Genomic DNA, 25473 nt, shown 5'->3' on the forward strand with positions numbered 1-25473 from the left:
AGCGACTGAATAAGGTGACCCTTTAAATTTTGGGTTTAGTTTAGCGTACATGCACGTTGACAATAGTGCAACTCTTAGAGCGTTAGTTTTAGAATTTCTACAGGAAACTATTTGCATGCTTTGCATGGTCATTTGTGATCCTTAATGGTCAGCATGCTTATTTAAGGGCAACAATAACAGCACTTTTGGTAGAAAATGCGTTGTTGTCATTTCATATTCAGGCATTTGTCAACTCTCACTGTTACTTGCTCATTTAGTTTGCCTACTACGGTTTTTTTTTTTTAATAAAATATTTTTTGTCTCTTTTTTTTCTGAAATAATGGCAGGGTTTATGGGATACTTCTGAGCCACTTCTCACTTAATAATGTAAAAGACCGGAGTTGTGCATCGCAGAAGTGGGACCCAGGGACCACTTCGTTAACCCAAGCCTGGGCGAGGGGGTCGGGGAAGGTTATACTTGAAGTAATTGGCAGCGCTGTTTCAAAAGGCAGTGAGGTACATCAAGATGTCAGAGAGATAATTGTGCAGAAAAGGTCAGATTGACTAAAGCACTTTTCAAACAGCATTTTTAGCAGGGTCAGACAGGAGCGCGTTCCATCTGCCTGCTTCAGAGCAGGAATAATTCTCAGCATCACCTTGCACCCGTGGCCACAGCAGATTTAGGGTCTGAACCACTCTGCCCTCGGACATTAGAGTTTTTTTCTTCAAAATCGAAATGTAAACAGCCTCACAAAATGTTTCTGCACAAGGAGCAAAAACAGCTTACTTAGACACTAAAACATCGCCCAGATGAATAATAATGGGCTTACGTTCCAAGGGAGACGATGAAAAATAACTTAAAGGGAGCAAAAAACCAAGATCTACATCAGAAAAATGTTTAGACGAGTATTGCCCTCCTCATATTTTATGACTTAATGATTCTGAGACAGAAAGAAAGTGAGAGATCCCCAGAAAGTTACAATTTCTCTGCGTTTGTCATTAGTGAACCTTTGGTTATGTATGAAAATGGTAACAATATTTACAGTAACACACATCATCTTCCGCCTCTCGGAGACAATGTCCAAACCAAGCCACACAAAGAGCACAGGCACTTGATGTTCTCTTCAGAATGCAAGAAAGCAGCCGGTAGGAAAAAAACCAAACTAAAACAATGTTTAGCCCCGAAAACACACTCTGCAACCATGAATTTGAAGGAGACCTTTAAGAAAATGACCCCTAAATGAGGGCAGGATGATTATTGAGTGTATGGCACAAAGTGTGTTCTAATAAAGATGGAGGGGGATATTATTTAAAATGAGCAGACTGGCTGTTGTGCTTAGCAAGCACCAGTGGTGCTAACGGTTGTGTAGCTGAACTTGGACGCGGAGGTGGCCATGGAGGTGGCCATGGAGGTAGCTGTGATGCCGTCTTCCCCCGGATCCCTCCTCCTGCCCTTGCAGCACCGGCGACACAGCTTGTGACGGAAACAGCAAGCGAACGTGGACAGCAGGGCCTTCCGGAAGCGTGTGTTCATGAAACAGTAAATGATGGGGTTGACGCAGGCTGATGAGTAAGACAGCAGGTGGATGAAGGATATGGGTGCTCCCGAGAGGGATTTGGAGGCCGACTTCAGGTCGAACGCTTTCCAGGTGTTGGCCGTGTACAGGGGCATCCAGCAGATGAAGAAGAGGGCCACGATCACCATGAGCATGCGGATGACTCGCTTCTTGGCCTGGAGCTTGGCCTGCGACGTGTTGCTCCGGGCACGTGCGGTTTTGGACGGGGCATCGCCACTTGAGGCAGAGAGGGTGGGGAGCTCCATACCGGAGGAAGGTTTTTTAGACACCTGAATGTAGCAACCGTCGTCGTCATCGTTCGACCCCGCAGCAGTCTTTCTGACGCCGTTTTTCTGGCCTGAGGGTCAAAATGTACACATTGACAGGATATTTAAGTTATTCTTGACTTCGTGTTATTCTGTTTTTTTTTCAACAGATCATTTACGTCAATGAGGTTTTCCCAAAAAAGATAAGACATGTAGACTCAGCAGCCTCTCCCTCGTGCTTATTTGCCTTGACTAATGATGTATTAGCTCCGTGGGTGTGTTCTTTGGTGGAGAATTATTTGTGTTCCACCACAATGTTGTTAACCACAATTGCATTTAAACACCACAAGGTTTTTGGCAGTGTGATTGTGTGAATGGGTAAATATGAGACAGGTTGGCTTTGCAGCCACAAAGAAACGCATAAGCCACAGGGCGCTAACGCAAACAAACTGAATGCACAAACTGATGGAAAATTGTAAGGATGTGCTGAATCCACAGCTGGATTTGGGTCAACTGCTTTCCAAGCATCTTGAATGGAATATATTGCAAGAATCCCAGATTTCCTCAGACTCTGATGAATGATTAGAGCACGTCTCTGTTGTAATCTGGCAATTGGAGTATAATGATTTTCATTACATTACACAGAATACAATCAATCATATTCATGGAGCGTTTAACAAAATCTATTTCACTTCCTCTCAGCCCTGAAGAATCACTGAGACTCAAAGAATAAAAACAGGACTCGTGATGTGCATGAATCTGTTGCAGAGACCAATTTTTCTGTCTACGGGAAATTTTGTACATGAGGCCATACTTCAGGCAGGCATGAAAAAAACACTTGAGGTGTTAAGAGAACTGAGGAAATGTATTTTTAGATATAACAGGTGCAGAATCTGGTAGGTAGCAATCATATACCATCTCCAAAAAAGTCTGGTCTTATGATGTCTTTCAGTTAGGAGTATAGAAAATGTGAATTCCATCTAAGTCAGTGAAAATTAAAATGTTTTTGCTGTATGGTTTGAACTTTTGTTGGAGCTCACCGGCGCTCTCGGTGTTCTGGCCCATCTCAAACTGCATGCCTCGGTAGAGCTCTCTGGAAATCAGCCCGTAGGCTATAATCATCATCACTCCCGGGATGAAGAACAGAATGAAGAGCAGCAGCATGTACCTAGAGAAAAAGCAGAGCGGGAAGATATAGGTGTAAAAACATGCAGCGAGAGCAGGGGGGGAGATAAAGGAATGTGATAAATATGCTTTGAATGAGCCCCTGAAACCAAACTAAAACATCAGATTCAAGAGCTCCTGGCTAAAAAAGATGCTTGTGAGGAAACTTTTCTCTCCCTCTTCACTTTGCTTCACATGCTGGAACAGCACCGGAGGTCCCTCTTCCTTTCAGGCCTGTTGCATCCTCTTCACTCCCTCTTCTGCAGATCATATTTATTCACCACTGAGGAATTTGCTTATAAAATGTTTGAATACATTTAACTGTTGTAGCTGCATTTAAATGAAAGTTCATTCCATCTGCAGTCATTTAATTCCTGCTTAGCTTTTTTTTGTAGCTTCTAAAGCTGTTTCGTCTTTCAAGTGCAGTATTTCCTCTTGCTCGGTTTCACCAAATGAAGTAATTAAGCGATCTGATCAAATTCTGAGAAACTCTGATCTCGGAAGGCAAACAAATTGAATGACGTGAACAATAGATTACTAAAAAGCAAAGTAATAGAAGATGGAAAACTGCAGAGTCGGGGAGGGAGTGTAAACATAAAGTGGATAAACCCATGTTGCTCAAAATGACAGATGCGAAATGACATCATGTTTAATCCCCACAGAGTTCCACTGTTCTGACATTAGAGACAAAATGTTGTTTAAGAAGCCATCCTGTTTAACACAGGAAAGGTTTTCAGCGCAACCTTTTCAGCCTGTGTGTTGACAGTAAAGCTGCTGTATGTTTACACAGTAATTCATATTGACATATGCTGTGACAGGATGAAAAAGGACTACGGAAACAAAAGTAGGTTTTTCAATCTTTACTCGCCAGCACCACATAGCAAACAGAAAGAACATGAGCGATTGCACCCGGAAAACCCCAAGGCACCAAAAACACCCCCTAACCACAATCCTTCTGGATGAGACATACCCTAATAGTCCCACCAGAACAGCCAGAGGGGACCACTGGAGCACGAGCCAGTCCCTCGCTGGAGGCTTGATCAGCCTGCTACGCTGCCCCTCACCCAGAGCTGCAGGCACAGTCCACAGCAGGTTCCAAATCAGGACACACAACTTCAGAAGATACACCTGGAGCCGACAGCTAGCAGCACTGGCGTTTGCTACCACCTGCTGAATGTCCGCCATGATCTCAGAGATGGCTGCAGGGAAGCGCTGCTGGTGAGCCCAGCATGGCTCCTGCAATAGCTGCCTGGGGTGCAGGGTGTGACAGGAGCACCGTGTTGACCAGGGCAGACGATTTTTGGCTGAGATGGAATGGGGCAGTCTGCCACTGCCTGCACCTTGGGGGACAGCAGAACCACACCCTCCGACAGGGTTAGGCCCAAGAAATGAATCACCAGCAGTCCAAACTGGCACTCATGCGTAGTGATGTTGGTAAAGCGGCGTAAGACACTTCACAGCCACCAAGTACTGTCCACTTTGGGCACCATATGGACCCATAGATCTGCCCAAGTCTTCAACTCAGGTAATGACCAGCAGCTAAGCTCGGGAGATCGCCGTGGCTACTGGAAGTGGGAGCTAGAAGAGGAAAACAGTGAGGAAAACTGAGCAATGACAGCATACTGTCCATGCAACTCCAGGGACAATTGAGATTATTATAAAAGAGAAATCTATATAGATTAATCCTTAGTATAAATGTTCACATTCACATTAAAAAAGAATTTTTCCATCTGTCACTTTGAAGGCAACACCCCAACAGCTGTAGCCACACCTTCCTTTTAAAGAGCTTCTCCCGGGTGTCTACCGTGCACATCAGAGCAAGAGCAACACATGAAAAAAAGATCATAAATATTCATGGTTGGCTCCCCTTTTGATGATACTGGACTATTAATCAGGAAATGAATCATCAAAGATACAGCTAATACCTTCATGGAAGACATTAATGCTTCTTTGATGGAATTGAAAAATTAGCCACTATTATGTGTCTCAGTGATTCTCTGGTTCCCAGTCGCCGCATACCAAGCAGGCTACAGGCTTGGGATATTCCCAGAACTTCAGGGCTGGGTAGATAGTTTCCCCACCAAGAGTAAAGAATAGTTATCCTATTTTCAATCCTCTCAGCCTCAGTTCTAATTGAGAACCAGTGATTCTATTGTCTTTAATTCTAAATCCACCACGTCATTTATACCTAATCCCAACACACATAAGGAAAGATATTGTACAACTCACTGGCAGTTTGTTCTTGACTAGATCCATTTATCTTTAGCAACAGGTTATGTACAAAAAACATAGCAGCACTGCTCTCTATGCTGCTTCAGTGCTGCTTTGATGTAGTTGATCAGAGCATCCTAATAGACTGGGAAAAAAGAGCCAGACAAGACTGCTTTAGAGTATATTTACCAGTTTACTCAGGTTTCCTCTTCATATAGTAGGATTTTCCATGGAGTTCCACAAGGTTCTGTACTTTTCACACTTGTACATGCTTGCGTTAGAAAACATTATTCAGCAGCATGGAATCAATTTGAATTGCGATGCTGATGACACTCAGCTGTATTTATCCATGAAACCAGCAGAGCGAGCAGTTACTGAAGCTCCAGGCATCAAATCTTGCAGGACCTCAAAGGACCTTCCTGCATCTTAATTCGGACAAAACTGAGGTGACTGTATTTGTCCTAAACTTCTCAGGGATAGAACAGATGATGCCGTTATTCTAGATGCTATCTCTTTAGCCACCCTGTGAGAAATCTTGAAATAACCTTTGTCCAAGATTTATTCTTTAACTCACATATTAGAATGAGCAATGGAAGCAACTTCTTTTATTTGCAAAGAGAATATTGACCCACAATGACACTGAAAAGCTAGTCAATTTGTTATTTCCAGACTGGCTCTCAAAAGCCTCCAGCTGGTCCAAAATGCTGCAGCTAGATTTCTGACATGTACAGAAAAACCACATTACTCCTGTGCTGACTTCTCTTCATTTTCTGACCATTAAATCAAGAATAGTTTTAGTTTGAAATTCATCTGACCTACAAGGTGGCCGAGCTCCATCCTATCTGCAGGAGCTAATAGCACCATATCATCCCACCAGACTGCTCCACTCTCAGACTGCTGGTTTGGTTCTCAGAATCAAGATTTAGCTATCAGGACCCCCCTGCTGTGGAACCAGCCCGCTGGTCAGGCACAGGAGGCCGATTGAAAACCTCACACTATCAGACAGTTTACAGGCAGTAATTCTGTAGTTACAGTTGTTATTCTAGTTTAGACAGTTATCATATTTAGAAAAGGGTTGTCTCATTTTTGGGTGGTATTATCTTAGTTATGCTGCCATAGGACGAGGCTGCCAGGGTACAAAAACATGATCACCTCTCCTCTCCTCTCCTCTCCTCTCCTCTCCTCTCCTCTCCTCTCCTCTCCTCTCCTCTCCTCTCCTCTCCTCTCCTGGAACTAAGGTCTCCTCCTTCTCCTTCCTCTCTTCTCCTCCCCTCCTCCCCTCCTCTCTCCCTCGCCTCCTCTCCTCTCCTCTCCTCTCCTCTCCTCTCCTCCTCTCCTCTCATCTCCCTCCCTTCCTCCTCCTCTCCTCTTCCTCTCCTCTCTCCTCTCCTCTCCTCTCCTCTCCTCTCCTCTCCTCTCCTCTCCTGCTTGGAAGACTCGGTGGTCACTTCTCCATAATAATAATGAAATATATTATCAATGGATGAAGTATCAGAGACGAGATGACACACAAATGTCTCAGTCTGTCTAAAGTGAAAAATCTCACCTATTGGATTTTGGATTGATTACCATGGTACTTCACATAATGAATTTCATTGATTTTGTTGAACTTTTGATTTCATGTTAAAAGCTAGCTCAACAGCAAAGGCTCTGAGTGCCTCATCTTCGCTAAAGGGAAAACAAATATAAGAAAAACATATTTCTGGTTGACTCTATGGGGAAACTATTTACTTAGGTATATTTCCTTCCCTAAAAACAGCTGTGTGTTGTTGGCTGTCACAGACGCTAAAGACAAGGCCTAATGAAATCTAATAAATATTTAAAAATAAATAACAGTCCTTTAGTGCTAACGATATGTTTTTAACCAAAGTTTCCATTAAACCTTATATTATTTACTTTCAAAACTGTGTTGGTGTGCACGTTTTTTTGGGGTTTGTTTTTTTTGCATTTCTATGTGGAAAGAAAAAGCTGTGAGTAAATAAATGACTTTAAAAAGCATCCCATTCAATCCTTGGAGATGCTCTTTCAAGGCTGATAGGTGATCACATGTATTTTACCCTGTATGCAGTAACATATAAAAATAAAAAGCTATTGTGGGTGAAACAATCATATTCTCATTTCAGGGTGTAACAAACACTCCACCAGACACCTCAGAGGACAAAGGCCAGTACCAGGTTTTGTCAGTTGAAGTAAATCCTCCGAGCGGTTTCAAGGAAAAGTCGGCGTGATGGGCTAAGGAGAGTCTGAGCTACAACTTGAAAAGGCCTTCACACTCTGCGATACATCTGGACTTTTGACATCAGAGCCCAGGCTTTCTCCACAGCCAGCAGACTAATTAACCAGCCCCTACTGTGGTGTCTCTCCCACAGAAGATTTGCGGTTTGATAGACAGGGAAGATGAAGAAGGATACTTCAGAGTGTTCCTCCACAAAAACCTGTCAGATAGAAAGATGTACAAGTCCTGTTCTCCTGCTACTCCATTTTAATTGTGCCAAGAGCCAAAGATGCCTATGAACAGATGCTTGGAAATCCCTGAGCAGCAGCATCCAAAACTGCTCGAGCCCATCTTGCCCCAGAGCAGATCCATCTACTCGCATTTGATGCATTTGAACAACACTGCAGGATTTATTGGTCCTCAGAGTGTTTGCAGAAGGATGAATTTTCTACAGTACAGCGGTAATCATTTTACTCCTGACATTTTTCTATTCATCTACCCTCTTTGTACGGCAAAAAGCAGGAAAAACAGCCACATAAATTAAAAAACTCAGCAGAAAGCCCATCACACCTTCGCAGATGATGCATTATATTCCCTGTAGATGTCGCAAAATACGAGAGTTTCAAAATCTCTAATTCTCTAACATAAACTATAATATAAACCATTTACCATTTGTCACTAGGAGTAAATGCAAATGTTTGAAATGCAGCAAAATGTTCATGCACCAAAAAGAACCCTCACCAGAATCTGCTGCATCCAGAGTACCCACAGAGCATAAAAGCACACGGGTATTTACAATCGAGCTTTTCTATACTTAGCTCATCTTAGCTTGCTCAGAATTTCTGTCTTGTGTTCAATTACAATGTTTAATGGAGCCGTTGCTGACGCACTAAATCAGAGCTCCAGTTGCTCCTGAAATGCAACAGTGTTGACTTCCTTCTGGAGAGCTGCTCCATTATGTTCCGAACCACCTCTCCTCATCTCTGCTTATGCAAGCATGTCATACCCTGCTCCCTCACAAACACACGGCACAGTTGTTCGCACTGAATGTAAAGCAGGATGAAGATGAAGATGAGGAGGAGTTGAGTGACCGAGGCAGGTGGAACCTTTGACACACACTCACCAAGCCTGCTCAGCTTGCGGGCTGGGCCAGTCCAGGCGGCACATGTGACCGACGGTGTTGTTGGCCTTGGGGAAAGACCTGAGGATGCTGAAGACCGGGTAGGGCACCATGATTAGCAGTGACAGCACCCAGGTGGCGGTGATGACACGGTAGGCGTGTGACCGCGTCTGCCATGATCGGGACTTCAGAGGGTTGCAGATGGCACTGTATCGCTCGATGGCAATGGCCACCAGGCTGAAGGTGGAGATGCTGACAGAAATCCCTGCAGGAAAAACAAAACAAGCGATTAAAAAAGAGCACCTTAGAATTGGGTTCGTTATGTTAAAGAGTGACGGATGAGAAAGACCTCGGATGACTATTATCACCTCTATCTGCATTTTTAAGGCTGTGCAATTCCTTCAACTAAAATCCAAGGCGAAACTGCATCAGCATGCATGAATATGCATAACCTGCAGAGGAGGAGCCGGCCCAGCATAGCGAGGCAGCGCCGGAGTGAGACAAATAGCATTAATAAACTCTTACCTGCGTGACACCAGCAGCTATAAAAGGATCCCTCTAGAAAAACACTCACCACACTGATCCTCTGCTGAAACAAGGAGTTACAACCAGGATCTGACACCCGGTCATACAGTAATCCATATTTACCATTGTTTCCATTGCCATAAGTGTCAAAGCCATATCTCTAGATTATCGTTCTGGGGCCGATTTCATTAAGCATTCCATAAGATGTGCAGTGAAGATGCCATGTTGTGTATTCAGCCCGGGAAACACCGCTATGGTCTGGCGAGCGGAGAGCTCGAAATTGATTGGTGCAGCCAACGATAATACCAGAAGGCCACAAAAAAAGACGTCGTGCAGAATTTAATACCCTTTGGATGTGTGAAGCGTACAGAGGTTTGGTCCAGGACAAATAGAAGCAAGAAGCTTATCTGACTGCTGCAGCACTAAAATAAGAGCTCCAGAACGAAGGTGCCAACCGGCAGACTGACTGCTCAAACAGACTGTTGTGCATTATTAAAAGCATTTAAACTCTTTGTCAGACAAGTTGTTTTATTTTTTTGATTGCTGGGGTACTGACGTAAACTCTGACAGCATATTACATCAAAGTAAAGCGCTGTGGCACTGATAGATGCAGAGACATATCAAGATGTCACAGGCCTCATCCTGAGCCTACAGTTGCATCTGCATTTACAAAACCGGGAGGTTCCCACACTCCCTGCGGACGATGTGAAGTGAAGACAGTAAATCAGGTGAAGGACGATGCCTGTCAACTCAGCGACTGGCTTACCTTGTTGCTGTCACATCTAAAACAATGAAGGCTTGGCACACGTTTTAGATAGATAAAGCATCAATGGTGAAGACGTGTTTAGAAGGTGATATCGTCACGCTTGTGAAGAACTCGTAGAAGCTAGCTGACATTGTACAGGCTCGCTTCCTTATATACGCTAAGATAGTGGCTGAGTGCTTTGAAAATGAAGGGCTCATACAAAATGACATGTTAAAGAGGACATAAACAAAAAACAAATTACGATCTTTAATCAGTAGGAACAGACCTGCTGACATAACTCACTGCTCAGTGACACGGCCCTTATTGAATATTGACCACTGGACACCTCCAGTCATCTAGAACAGGGACCTTCAGCTCCAGCTAAGCAGAAGGAGGTGGGTGGCACGTTGCACACATGCAGATCGCATCAGCGCTGTAAAAGAGTCTCACACAATAAGTCTCTCACACCCACACATCTTCAAAAGTGAAGAACAGACAGACAGAAAATCACAGTGCAGGAAGCTGAGGCTCCGCTGCCACTTGTGATGATAATGGTCGAGGGAGAGAATGCAGATGAAATCGAGGCGTAATTGTCAAAGGCAGCGATAAAAACCAAAAAGTAACCGAGAGGAAGAGAAATAGGTGAATTTTAAAGCAAGCAGAGAAACAGCAGGGATAAAAGCTTAAGAGCGCAGAACGGGAAGCAGTGAACACTACCGTCCTAAAAAGCAGCGCTCAGGGCTCCACATTAGCAAAACCGGTGATATAGAAGCCATTTTGATGAAATTTTAATTCTTGTTAAACGTTGCTCTCTCATCAAAGGATTACACTTGGACTGTAATTTCTGGTAATTTTAAAGGATTTCTACCTAATTGGCAATATATTATTATTTATCAAGTAAGAATAGGCAATATCAATATTTCTAATAGTAATGACAATAATTCTTCTCACAAAAACGCATCGCATTAGATACTGAAGGGAGATTGAACTGGTTCTCCTCATCAGCCAACACTGAAGGGGTCACTTTTAGAATTAGACTGAAAAAAGGTGCAAAGCATTTGGAGTCTTTGGCCAAGAATAAGTCTTACAGGAATGAAATTGAAGAAAAAAACATTCAAATGTTCCTTTATGATGTCATTTTTAATTTAAAAAAAAAAATCGACCTGAAGTGGGCTTGAAATCAAAGAAGATGCATTCATGAACATGTGCTCAGGAACGGCGCAATCATCTTCACCACCAGCTGCCATAAAAGCTGCATGAGGAGTCAGGCTATATCGCTTTCTTATAACAGATGTGCTTTATTATATTTTCCTGAACATATATTTATGTGTTGTTCTCAATGCATGCATAAATGAGGATGAGGAACCCGGCCTACCGAGGAACATTAGAAGATGATGGCACTTTGAAATGGAAGTTTTACAATGAGTGATGTTTTTGAACCCTACACTGATACAGACTGATTGCTCTGCGGTTCTGCACAATTGTACCGGTAGGAAGTGCCCTTCCAGGTGATGTATGGCTCAGATACTGATTTGAATTGATGACCCATGGCTTAAACAATTTCCAGCAGACCGATGGCCTTCTCTTCTGAGGGCTCAGATTCTTGCCCAGCAGCACCACGCCCGAATTAATCAACCAGTTCCTGCAGTTCAGTCAGGGTGCCCCTCACTATCTGTTTTTACCACCGCCACTGCCTTTTGACGGGATTGGGGATCCGCGTGGCACGGCTTCACCAATTTGGGAAGAAAAGAAATGCCACTAAATATACTGCAGCACGCTGCGTATCGGTCATACTCTAGGATGAGGTTTTAGTGCGTGGTGAATTCTACCTGGTGAATTTGGTGATCTGCCGCAGGAGCAACTTTACGCCCATTAAAACCAATAACCCTCGTTTCATTTGGCGTGCACTATTTAAATATGCATAGTATAATGATCAAATCAGCCCTCCGTTATCATGGTGTGACTGTGAGGTTATTTCCATAATGACGTTCTAGTGATCACTGAGGACTGGCTAGGTGTCAACCTTTCCCTATCGTGTTAGGAGAAAACCTAATTTTCCCCAAAAATTAGTGTGGCAAATTCAACAGAATCATCTCCAGCCGACAGAGCCGAGCTCATTTCTGCTGGATCTCAGCTTCATTGTTCAATTGAATCTCAGGGAGTCGTGTGCGGTGAAAACTTGCTGCACAAACATTGAGGACTTGGAGGCTGTTTACAGGAGCAGAATCTAGATAAGGTGTAGCCCACACACACACACACACACATGCACGCACGCACGCACGCACGTACGCACACACACACACACCACACACACACACACACACACTCAGCCAGGCGCGCATTGCTTCTTGGGATGAAAGCTCTAATCCCTTCACTTGCCCATTAAACTCAAGTCAGGTGAGAAGTGTGTGATAAGTGGAGCAGCAGTCAATCTACAAAGTTTAGGAGGAAGAAAATCTCCCGACACTCCTCGGCCAGAGAGAGCAGATTTAAATCCCTCATTAAACGCTTTACATCACTTTCAACATTGCCTTGACCAACACCTCGAATCTCCACAAAAGCTTTTATTGAAACCAGCTGTACTGTTTACTGGAAGCTAAAAAGAGCAAATTCAATAAGGGTTGTACTAAATTCAGGACTTACAGAGCAACAATATAAATATAAGAAGGTACGAAAATTCAAGACACCACTTAAATGTCACATTGTGGACAGTGGCCACAGAGCCACAGGCACGGATGCTGTATCAATTGTCTCGTGGGTGTGTGCACGCCTTCCGCAATCTATGCTTCTGCATAGTCATGGTCCCCTGTATTGATTAGTTTGGGCTAATAGAAGCCTGTGCTCTTGATTGCACATTTAATGATTTCTTCCTCTGCTGGCAAAGTCCTGCAGTACAACATAGCATGAACAAGCTTGTTTGTAAGGCTAAACGAATATACAGTGTATTGACACTTAAAACATGGCCCCACATGTAATTACAACTGCAGCAAGAAAATTAATGTGCAGATAAATACACTGAACTTTGGAGGAATTCTGGTCTTATCTGTAACTACTAACATGCACTAACCAGCAGGGAACGTGCCTAATCGCTGTACAATCTGCTCAGGATATAATTAAAGTGACTGAGATGAGTGGTGATGTCTATTAAATTTGCAGTGGAAGAAATCCGCTCATCAGTCACAGTTCATGAGAGGAAACAATTCATCATTCATTATCAGTTAAACTACTTAAATGCTTTCACCTGGATGAGCCCTAGAAAAAGTTACAATAAAAAATGTATAGCTCAAAGTAAAATGCAGTTGTCCCCGCTGCCCTCCTCCTCTCTATCACAGCTCAGAAAGCCCCAAAATTGAAAAGGAGATTCAGTGAAGCTGAGACTCACAGATCGCCAAGCATTTCTGAGACAATAATGAGATCGCAGTACCTCACCATCCTGCAAAGCTCTGAACCGAACACTTCTGTGGCAGATTTTCAGTTTCTTGCAGGGTTAAGTACGTGAATCTGACTCAATCCTCACGCAGAACCTTGACCCTGGCCTGATGGGAACCAGCTCATTGCTAAGTCACACTCCTGCAGATGTGTGACTGTTCAAGCACGAGGGATCTGACAGGGTAAAAGCAGCAACTTCCTCTCAAAATACACAACTTTTTAGCCTGCCTTTCAGTCATTCTTTTAATGTGTAGAACAGAGACAAATCCCAGCGCTGGTAACGTGGATTAAAATGATGATTCACCCTGATAATCAAACATCTACGAACGTGAAGAAAATACAGCTATTCAAAAATCATTATCCTTTAGTTTTAAATCCAGTAAAAGCATGACAAACAAGAATCAGTTTGCACGTGACGTACAGACTTCACTGAGCCTTATTCTTTTCCAAAGTAGATCTCGTAAGCACCTGTTGCCTCATCTACCCTGCATCCGAGAGGGAGACACTCAAATCAAAATCAATCCATCTTTATTTATAGAGCATCTGTTACTACCAAACTTGTCTCTAGATGCTAAACAGAAATGCAGGGCCTGAGCCCCAGCAGCAACAGTAGCAAGGTAAAAAAAAAAACCCTATTAAGAGGAAGAAACTCATGCTCGTTTGGCAAAGCTCCCCTGCTGATGGTTGACTGGGCAACGAAGCAAGAGAAGGAGGAGGGCAGATAGAGGAGAGAGGAGACATACATCATATATGCAAATGCATTAATTACACTGAGCAATCAAAACTAAAGCTGAGCACTTCAGTGGGGTCAGAGGTCGGCAGATCAGAGGAGGTGAGCTGTGGAGTGGGAAGGGGAAAGATTCTAATGATTCTGAGAACCACAAGGAAACCAGCAGTCTGAGAGTGGAGCGGTCTCGTGGGACGATATGGTGCTATTAGCTCCTGCAGATAGGGTGGAGCTCAGCCTCTGAGGACCTTGTAGGTCAGAAGAATTTTAAACTAAAACTATTCTTGATTTAATGGGCAGAATCCGAAGAGAAGTCAGCACAGGAGTAATGTGGTTTTTCTGTTAGTACATGTCAGAAATCTAGCTGCAGCATTTTGGAGGCTTCGTTGGAGATTATTTGAACATCCTGATAATAATGAGCTACAATAGTCCAGCCTGGAAGTAACACATGTGTGCATGTGTGTGTGTGTGTGGTGTGTGTGTGTGTGTGTGTGTGTGTGTGTGCGTGCGTGTGTGTGTGTGTGTGTGTGTGTGTGTGTGTGTGTGTGTGTGTGTGTGTGTGTGTGTGTGTGTGTAATGACTCTCTAGTAAGACTGATCTGAAGGTGGAAGGATCCTTAATCATTAATTCTCACAGGTTCTGATGGTTGGATGGTTGATTATCTGCTGTAAGAATCCAACCCACTTATTAATAACAACAATAATAAAAACGCTCTCTACTGGAGAATTCTGAATATCTGCTGTGATTCTTTTGGAGGTTATTCAAGTCATAATGAACAAAATGCCCTTGCGACCACCTTGTTTTCCCCCTCTAGATCACAAATGTCTAGCGTGTGCCACAGAGAACCACGCAGAACAAGCTACCTTTAATTGCACGTTCCTGTTATTTGCTTAACAAAAACTTACCCGCTCCCATATTAAATAAATATTTGAGGCGCTTCAAGAAGGAGCTTGTGTTATTCACAGTTCTCTCAGAATTAAAGCCCTTCCCTTTCAGAGAGGATGACGCTGCACCCAGCGCAGCTGCACTTGTCCCTTCAAAACATCGATATGAGGAACACATTGTGCCCTGGCACCTTTTCGCTTCTCCCTTGCTAAATGTACCCACGTTGGAAATTATAATTTCACAAAAAAGACAACTTCTGTCAGCATACTTAATCCTGGGGCAATTATAGAGATGTCTGAGCTCTGCTGATTTGGAGGGAGTTGCTACAGGGGATTATTGTACCCTTGTGTAGTATCACTGCCTTTGTGTCGTGTCTGTGCCCACCTGGTCTGTTTCAAGGGGCCCAATTTCTTCTCACAAATATGGAAAGTATTCTGGCAGATGTCTTATGCCACAGCCTAACTCTTTTCCACAGTTATATCTCAAATCTCGCATTCCTTTACCTCCTCTGTCCCTAATCAAGTATGCTCCTAACTCTCATGCCAGCTCTGCGAGCCCCCATTCATGGCTGCAATGGGTTATTAACCTCCCCTTTATTCCACTCAGGAGGAGGAAATTACCATCGCCTCAGCCAAAGAAAAGCTCTCATCTCACAGAAGCTGACCATTGTGGAGGTCAAGCCATCAGTCAAGGCCCGAAGGACTGGCTCTCATCCAGTAAACTTCCTACTCCTCTAAGTCAGCACATTTTAGAAATCCCTTGATACAGAGAAAGACATAAATCCCATGAAAGAATTGAAATTTCCTTCTGTCAACCTCAGATTTCCTGTCATACATGACAAGAAAAACACCTTCTTATCCCAAAACACACTCAACCGCCTCCATCCACCCACCGTGCCGCTTTAAAATTATAAATCCCTTTAAACATTCCTCTGTCTCTGTGTTTGGTGAAAAAAAAATCTTATAAGCCAACTGTGAGACAGGATATTAAATATATTGCTTTTGCAGAGACCGTTTTCCAGTTTTAAGTGACCCTGAAAAAAACTAAATAAATATCTGATGCAAATGTTTTTCACCTGTTAAAGGTGATAAAAATGTGCCACAAACCTAAGAACAAAAGTAGCATTGAATACAAAAATATTTTATTCATCAGTTCCTTGGCCTTCATGACACCATGTCATGTTACAGGACGGAGCGTACGAATGCCACCAAAGTCATTCAATTCTGTGCAACCTTGAGTGTTAACACGAGAGACTTCCAGCAAACGTGTCCACTTGTTGAATCAGCCAGACTGCGCCCCTCCTCATACGGTAATTTGCCAGGTCAAACACTGAGCTATTTATCAGCAAAGGTCATTTCCTGACACACTTGAAGACGCCAAACATGTGACAGAGGGTAATGTTCAAATTTCATTGCAACAAAAGCCCCAAAAACATTTGAAAAATGAAGAGAAATCCAATGTTCCTTACCCATGAAGTAAGAGATGATCTTGCACATTGCAGCTCCGAAGATGAAGTCCTCCAGGATGTTGGGGATGAGGGTAAAAGGCATGCAGAAAATGGCCATCATCAGGTCGCTGACCGCCAGAGACAGCAGGAAGCAGTTGGTGACCGTCCGCATGCGCTTGTTCATCACCAGGACGATGATAATGAGCAGGTTGCCAAAGACGCTGAGCAGGAAGATGAGTGTGTAGAGCAGGATCCGAAAAGAGTCCATCTCTATCAGAGCGGGGAACAACATCATCAGTGCGTCTAAAAGTCGGGCCGACCATTGGATCACTGAGAACAAATTTTTAAGGTGCTAAAAGTAAAAATGTGTCAGAAATAAATTATGGATAAACAATAACAGCCAACCTAACAATAACAAAGGGTGACTAGAGTGTTAAAATTAATTGGCTGGTCGTCAAATGCAAAATGTTCAACGCTTTCTTAATTTGTGTGCAGCGTTTCTTCTTGAAAGTGCCCACGTACTCAGTGGAAAATAATAAGAATGATACATTGAATAAAAATGCCAAAACATGGAGGGAACAGACTGTAACGGGTTGTTCAAAGTAAACAGTGTACTGGAACATAAACCGAGAGAGAATAGCTAATAACTGAGTTTTGTGTGTGTCAATATGTCCCAATTTTACCCCATTAGGCAAAGGAAATAATGTCACTGACAGGAAAGAACCATGAAGGCAAACAGCATCAGCAGCACGAAATGGGAACGAGATTAGGACTCAAACTGACGAGACTAGATCAAATTTAAACACAGTCTGCCTGTGCGCGTGCGAGTGTGTTTCCTCCTATTTTTGTGGGCCTCCGTAGAATTTGAGTGTTGAACCCTGGTGTGTCTCTGATCACATAATAGAGTGGATTTCTAGCTGTTGGTGCTGGGGACCAAAATCACATGGCTTTTGTTTAACATTGACCTTTCTTGCAGTGGAAGAAAAGCAACGCACAAGAATGAGACTCCAATGAGTGTGTGTGCTTCATATGGTTCCCTTCTTTCTGCACTGCTGTGCAGATGAGCATCAGGACAGCCCGGCCTGAAGGTTTTGGGATGTTCTCTTCCCCCTGTCGCTGCAAATATGTCTGAAGATGAGATTATCCGAGGCGACAAGGTCAGGGTTGGTTATGTGCTACGCTGACTGATTAAAGACAGCAACATGAGACGCTCTCAAAGTCTGCAGACAGAGAACTTCATGGCACTTTGACGGGGGCCACACAACAGAAGCAAGCAGCAGTGATCTTTGTGTTGTGTTTCACTTGGATTTGGATGTGTGCGTGCGTGTGTGTGTGTGTGTGTGTGTGTGTGTGTGTGTTTTGATATTATAAGCTATTTTGTCTCAAAAAAAGCATATTAAGTCGATAAGGAAATTAAAATCCTGTTTATCAGTGTGAGGTGATTGTTCATGAATGAGAGTTAAATTATTAACATTAGCTAAATTATTAACATTACTTTTCAGAGTAAGTCTGATGAGTCTGCTGTTATGTTAATGTCAGGAAACACCCTAAAACTTGAAAACTACAGCTGATTTAATCTTTACAGCACTGTATTCATGAATATACTTTTTTAATAATAATCGTAATCTTCTGCTGCATTATGATCGTGTTTTTAATCTATCTGTTAATATGTGAAACATTTATCATGGTCAAGTAATTGCTTTATTTCTTTTCTCCCCCCAAATGATTTAACCTAAAACTACAGCATGGGGGGATCAATTTAATTTAATAAAATAAAAATAAAAATTGTTTCCAGAGCACACTTTTGTGCATGTGGTTTAATATTGATGCAATCCAAATGATATTTTTCAAATGTATGATGTAACATTTTTATCATGTGATCAAGATTTTGGTTCACTTCAGCTTCACACCCTCATTCATGCACCCAAATGAGGATGCTAATTTAGCTACTAATGTAGTCATTTATTTATCCACGCTGTGTTTCTAAATCTTCACCACTTTGAGGAAATCTCGCCAAAGAACATTTCCAAAGGTGCCCTGGAAGCACACAGGTTGGGCTATGACAGCATTATACCGGTGTTTTGAAGGATATTCGATCCTACTAGGATCTAACCGCAACATTTCGTATTCCTTGAACCACAGGAAGAAGAGGCAAATACAGCAGGATGTGTTTTTAATCACCTGCTCCTCCGGGGCAGCGTTCAACTCTCAGAATAAATTATTCTATTGCTAAGAAAATTCGCTGACGGCATTGAGACAGGTTGAGATCAGAAGGCCGACACCACCACCGAGTTAATAAAGCCAACATCCGCCACGCTGGAGAGAAATTTGCAATGGATGTGACAGGTCTGACAAGAGGGAGTGCGCGGTCCACATCAAGCTCCGTGGCAACGACAGGTTTTGGGGCAGTGCAGCAGCTTCCATGGTAGTAGATGTTTGTATTCTGTCTGAGTGGAAATGGAGATATCTGTTCCTAACACAGTGGTAGCACGCACTGCAGGCTCCCCACCATCCTGGAGACAGCAGGACGATTGCCTTCAGTTTCTATGGCTCCCTCAGGCGTGACAGCTGCATTCAAAGACTCGGGTGTCTATAAATACATCACTGATAAATGGACACCGTTCACCTCTGAGGTGCTTGTGGGTAGCAGCAGTTGTTAGCGTGGAGACGTAAACCAGAGCCAGGGAGACCACCAGGACTTGTGGGGGTTCTGTGTCTTTATTTAATATCTATTCATAATTGACATTTGTTCCCATTTGCCACTGGTGTGAAAACAGTAATGATGCTTCCAAGCAGAGCAATTTAAGCTTCATTACTCTACTCTGTCTGTGACAGAGTTTCCACTTGTGGGGAAATATGGAGAAGTTTCAGTGGACTCTTTTTCTGGGTTGGCTCACTGAGGTAGAGCCGCTCCTGGTCCATGGACACATTTTTAAATTGTTCCCTAATAATGAGTAGTAAAATTCTACGAGGCTGAGTAGCAAAAGAAGCAGCAGATTACAGAACTGAACTGTAGATCGACGCTTCGCCACGAGGCTGATTCTATTACGAGTCTCTGCAAGATGATGAATGGACTGTCAGCTTCATCTAAAGCTCAACACACAGATGCATCAGTTCATGTTTTATTTAAATGACTGAAAGAATTGGGACTAAAGCACAAACCTTATCCTTTCCTTGAACGGCATCAATTTTCCGGGAAGGGAATGACTATTAAAAGAAATTCGGGCTGCTAGCTGTGCTCCGAAAGGCAATTATGTCCTATCGGTTTAACCAGTAGACCAGCAGGATGTCACCCTGAACTTTTGATCGGCCATTACGTGATGGATCATCAAAATGTCATTTTGACTGAAGTTTTTTTAGACACACAATCCAACGAAAACACCAGACCTTTTGGCACTAACCAGTCAGTATAGACAGAAATACACAAGAAAGCACCACAGGGCAGCTCACGCCTGTGAATGTGAATACAGCTCCAGCATGATGCTGAACATACATAAGCTTCACGCTCAGGTCAACCCATCAACTGTGAATCCTGCCAGTCATCTGCAATAAGGCACTGCAGAGAGGGGGAAAGAAACGTTTGTCTCGTTCTTTTGCTTAAACTGACAGAGAGAAACCTTTTCTTAGGGTCAGGTGAGCAATAAAATAAATTGATTGTTTTGTTTGTGTTGCCGCTACGCTGCTATTGTTGCTCCATCTGTTGTGAAGATTTTAATGGTTTGGTGGATTTAACAGTCATAAACAATTGCTGCAAATTGCCTTCTATGGTTTTCAATAACGTGTGAAAATCCAACTGAGAACAATGTCGGCAATCATGCTTTGAACAAATGTTATGGTGCTTTATTCCACATTGCAACAGTAAACGCGAGGAGTTGAGTTCAGATTCAATCCAAAGACAAACAGCGCTACCACACACGCTTGACTTCACGCTCGTGCTCAGCCGGCAAAGAAAAGCCACAACGGAGAGTTTGCGCTTAGGTTGAACAACGTGAAAAGAACATTTATTCTGCAAGCTTCCCAACCAAAGTCCTCTCATATTAACAAGGCTGGTAATAATATGAGTTCACATTACCTGTTTCATGTAGAAGCACCATCTTTCATCACTGAGACTTAACAAAGTGGTGAAGGAACCTGTCGACTGGACGACCGAGCAAAATGCTTCATGTGCATTATATCACACTGATGAAGCAACTTAATGCTAACGTCAGCAGAGTTAAATTCAATCAGTTTCCACCAGGCCGTCCTGTGAGACACTAATATTGATTCTGCATTAGTCTGACATTTTTGCATGTTGGGAGAAGCCAACGTGCAAATCTAGAATGTAACCGAAGCAGGGTGGGTGTACCGGTCTTCTCCACTGCAGTAATTGATCTAATATGCTTGAGGAAATAAAGGAAGAGACGGCTGCACAATACAGCATCAACAAGAATAACGATACATTATGGGAGCATACAGAGTGGGACACGTATCACATATGTCCAGTAGGCGTGAACTCACATCTATTTTAAGTGAAAGACTAATGAAGGCTGAGCTGCTGCACTGCAGCCTCTAACTGAAGGCTACAAATTTAGCAAATCTTTGTCCATTCGCCTCTACTTGCGAAGATTTTACAAAGGCAGCAGAAGCCTGCCAACGTTCACCGGAATCACTGTGACAACCGCAAATTTATGTTCCCACGGTGTCCGTGTTCTAATGACTGTGTGTAACAATAGGGGGATAACTCTCCAGCCAGAATCATCACCATAAATCTCACTGATTCACCGCAATATCTGCTCGGGCCGCTGCCATCGTGGGAAGACCGCGGCCGAAGAGCTCGGTCACAGGTCAGGTCGCAGTTGGTTTTGAGGACTCTCATTTCACTTTCCGCTCATTTCCGTCTTCTCGGCTGACTAGCAACAGGTCGGCCGTGCACTGTGGAATCTGGACTCTAACCAAAGTCTGTCACCAGCAAAGCTGCTCTCCCTCCATGCATCTAAATTATGTATTTTTTCACTTTCCCTCTCTACTTTCATGTCCTAAAGTGTTCTCATTATATTTATATCTGAGACTTCCTCATTATAACAGCAGGAGAAAAATATCAATCTCATTGGGTATTAATAATTAGTGAAGTAGCATGTTTTTAATCACTGCCAAACTCTAAATAGGGTCTCATTAGATTAATTGAAATGAACTATACGGACCGTTACGTGTTGAAATTGATGAAAGCACAGTCCCGAGAAGCAACACCTATTAAAGGAGTTGGATCTTCTGGGACTTCTTTAATGAATTCAACATTCCTCTGCAGGTGTTGGCTATAAATCACTCTGTAAACAAGGTGATTCCAGAGGGGGGGGCTATTACTGCTTAGACGTTTCCATGACTTTTCGGCCAGTTGCAATTTTGAGATTAAAATAATAACAGGAAGACCCAAGTCACATGACTAAAGATTAACTGGTGGTGAATTTGAGCAGTGAAAGGCCCATGTGTCTGCAGCTAATGAAGGCCACAGAACGTATAGCCCAATAGAGCTGCTGTGTGATGACGGAGTGCTGATGGGAGCTTTAATTGTCCTGTCAGCTCAGTCACGAGCTGTGATACATGAGGTAGGATGCATAGGATAGTCAGTTACTTTGTGTTTGTGTGTGTGTGTGTTTGTGTGTGTTTGTGTGTGTGTTTGTGTGTACGCGTGTGATCTTCTGCTCCGGCTCACCATGACGCTTCAACGTCATTCGTATTATCTGTCCTGATTGGTGCTTTGATAACACCTCCACAGGAAAAGACGTTCCAATTATTTTTAGGTGACATCGCGATATACAAACTGGTAATTAGGAACTTCAAAGATTTACCCCAGAGTTTTATTTTTCCCTGTGTTTACTTTCCGTAAACTAACTAATTTGACTCTGAGATGGGAAGACTTTAATGAGATTCACCTTGCAGTGGGCTCACAGTGATGGTTGAGCTCAGCAAAGTGTCGCTTTGCATCAGCAGGGACCGGCCAGCGTCCCGGCCTGGCCAAGCTGCACCCCTAGATGCTGTTCTGGATCAGCAACACCACATTTGAACAGGGCTGATTAGTGTACGGGAATGTGTCTTTTTACAATGTTGTTGCTGTGTGTTTGTGTTGTTGTCACACACGGGCTCTTGTTTGCTCCAGATCACACCGTATCCAACTCTCCTATAACTCCCTAGAGAGGACACGCCTCTGAAACTATACGATTTATGGGATAATAGCAGAAAGACGGCAACGTGTTCTGAAACAAGCAGTGTAATGGAATAGTCTATAGGGAAAGGTAATTGTTTGAAATGTGATCAGCATTCATAGGAGATAAAGATTACGTGACATATGAAGAGCTCAACTTGCAGGAGATGCCGGAGTCCTTTCACAAATGACAGGGGAGTTTCAGTGTTTTCGGAGCAACATGAAAGTGTGAACTGCTTGAATATTCTCTCTAGCTCTTACAGCAGCTTTATGCTTCAGCTTCAGAGGTGGTGGGATACACTTTATCACTGACGTGCATCAGTTTCTGTGTGTAGCTTATGAAAAAGCTGACAGCTTTTACTGAATACACAGTCTGTTTTCTGCATTATGAAACAACTCTGAATCTAAAGAAAATGTAGTTGTATATGCATTTTAAGTAGAGATTTAAGCATTACACAAATGTCTGAATCAAAAGATAAGCTGGATCCTAACATTCTAGGAATTTTTTATGGACAACTAGAACATATTAAATGCATAATCCAATGAGAAAATTGAGGAAAAGTCACACTTTTCTGTGCAAGGCCATTTGCATGAATGAAAAACAACCGTCCAAAGCCTTTCATTGTCTTTTCCCATTGTCTTTTCCCTTTACTTATTTTAGTAGGCGTTGCATTTTTCCAAAAATACAGCTAAAGGGATTTTATAATAGCTTTAAATTCACAATAGAACATTTGATAACGAAATGTGGATACATAAATCACACAACATTGGTTAAATAGATGAAGCACTTGTAGCAAAGTGTTGTGCTATAGGTTATTATTCTAGGATATTTTTTTTAGCCAAAACGCAAAATTGAACTATAAAATAATTTGAGGGATTTTGCACAGAAGAGCTAAAACAGGGGGTATTAATTTATGGGGCCGTCATGGTTTCTCCCTGAGCGAATTTGTTCTGTTCAGAGACATTTGGCATTAAACGGTGTTTTGCACTCAGCCCTTTAGTGGAAAGTCTCCACTTCATTGCATTAAAATGCAGCAACCCAACAAGTGGAAGGCAGGATGGAGGTTTAATTTTCCGTCCCGTGACTGGAACATCAGAGCTGAGAGCAACAGTACGATCAGGCTCTTCTACAGTGGCCTGAAGGAGACGGCAGAGGAAGAATAGTCCCACTAAACATTAAGGTAAGTAAAAAGACTGGCTTGTGTGTACATCTCTGTGAGAGGGAATGAGATGGAGGCAGCAGTAATGTGTGCGAAGGACATCCCTCTTGGTCAAATAGTGTACCCACTCCATAGTGTTTGATTGCTCTCTGTAGTACAGCCAATAGTGCTGCTTATGTTCCACACACAGCACCTAAGGTCAATAAAAGTAATACAGCGCGGGAGGAGGAATGACTTTAAATTATTTAGCAGGGGGGTGGTTGAGGATTTCAAATTTTCCTGCAGCAATGGCAGGGGGAGAAAAAATAATAACGAAAAGACTACTCCTACGTTGATCTCATTACCTCGTCGAGCCTTGTTTTCTATAGAGCGCCCTGATGAAACGCGGCTCAGGGGGCCTTATCTACTCTGGCATGGGGTTCAATCTTCTAAATGGCCAGTCAGCGTTTTCAGCATAATGAGTGGGGGGGAAATAAACAATCAGAATTAAAACATCTGTAGTACACAATGTCGTATCTCATAGTATTTGTGCCAGCATTATTGAAGGAGACAGCAGCAGCAGATGCCTACGTGACTTCGTATGAAGCCGGAGAGCTGCATCTTTGAGGACTGTAAATCATGTTCTGCTATACAGGCTGCTCGGGCACGAGGCAAGAATGCATCAAGTGAAGTGAATTCTTAAATAGGTGATCAGTCACCGGTGGAGATGGGTCCTAATTAGAGGCGAGATCCTTTACTTTGCTCTACAAGATCCTTTATTTTGCTCTACAAGATCCTTTATTTTGCAGCTTTAATAAAGATTGCTGTTTTTAAAAAAATAATAATAATAATTAAAACTTGTGGCATTCGTTTAAGAAACCAAATTGCGTATATAGAGACATAAATATTCGATACATTTAAACCCATTCTGAATGAATTGTGAGATGCAGTGATGAACAGGAAGGTAAGTCATCTTACCCTTCACTCTCACAGGCGCTCTCTGCGAAACGGAGCTGTTCGTGCAGCTGATGTTATAGTCGGTAACTTCCATGCTGAGGTTCCCCCGCTCTGCGCAGCCCTCTGACACCTCCGCCAGGCTGACGTTCGGGATCTGCAGGGCCATCCTCTGTGGTGACAAGAAGCCGCGCAGTGATGTTGGTGAATTGGGATGCAATTAAAGACAGGTGTTTTAAACTACGTGGTCAACTCGTTGGCATTCCCCAAACGCGTCGATGCACTTAAAGAGAGCCCGGATTGGAGATTAAAATTCAAAAAGACACGAGGGAAGTGAAAACCCCAGGTTATCCGGAGTTTGACAGATAAGTCGTGTGGGCAGCGGCGCAGCGCGCAGAGCACCGGACTCCTGTCCAACTGTGAAGGAATGAAGCTGCGCTGCTACGGCAACTGAGCCTCTCTCTCTCCCTCTTTCTCTCTCTTTCTCTCTCTCTCCCCCCCCCCCCCCCCCCCCCTCTCCCTCCTTCTCCTCCTTTCTCTCTCTCTTAATTCAGCTCACGATTATGTCTGCACGGTTCGGCGCACCGTCAGTCCTACCTCATCCAGTCACTTCAAGGTCTCCTCTAAGAAGTAATTCACTGTGAATAAAATGAGTATTGTGGTCTTCAAATGACTTCGACTTTATCCCGAAATATTTCCCCAGCTCGGGCAGATGGCGCCGCTCTCTCTTCTGTCCTTAATTGCGTCTTTAGTAAAAGCGCATCGTGGCCGACGCGCCGCAGTTACTCTAGATTATTGGACAGAAACGAACTTCTCTGTCCGGGATGAAAGGCTGTGGCACTACAATCACCTTAGAGTCCTGTTCATATCTGCTTCAGCCAGACTGATATTCCCCTTCGGCTCCACCTGCACGCTGAGTTAGTGGAGATGCGT

General features: G+C 43.2%; 1 protein-coding gene across 1 annotated transcript; it reads right to left on the reverse strand.

Annotated features, from left to right (window-relative positions):
* Positions 1–876: 876 nt before the first annotated feature.
* Positions 877–24989, reverse strand: cckbra (cholecystokinin B receptor a). The gene is made up of 5 exons (XM_057027917.1): positions 24565–24989; positions 16291–16539; positions 8515–8776; positions 2842–2969; positions 877–1893 (listed from the first exon to the last, which is right to left on the reverse strand). Exons 1-5 carry the CDS (start codon positions 24707–24709, stop codon positions 1316–1318), a joined length of 1362 nt encoding a protein of 453 aa, XP_056883897.1. The 5' UTR covers positions 24710–24989; the 3' UTR covers positions 877–1315.
* Positions 24990–25473: the final 484 nt, after the last annotated feature.

Source organism: Takifugu flavidus, chromosome 3 (assembly GCF_003711565.1).
Source record: "Takifugu flavidus isolate HTHZ2018 chromosome 3, ASM371156v2, whole genome shotgun sequence".
In the NCBI taxonomy this organism is placed as follows: Eukaryota; Metazoa; Chordata; class Actinopteri; order Tetraodontiformes; family Tetraodontidae; genus Takifugu; species Takifugu flavidus.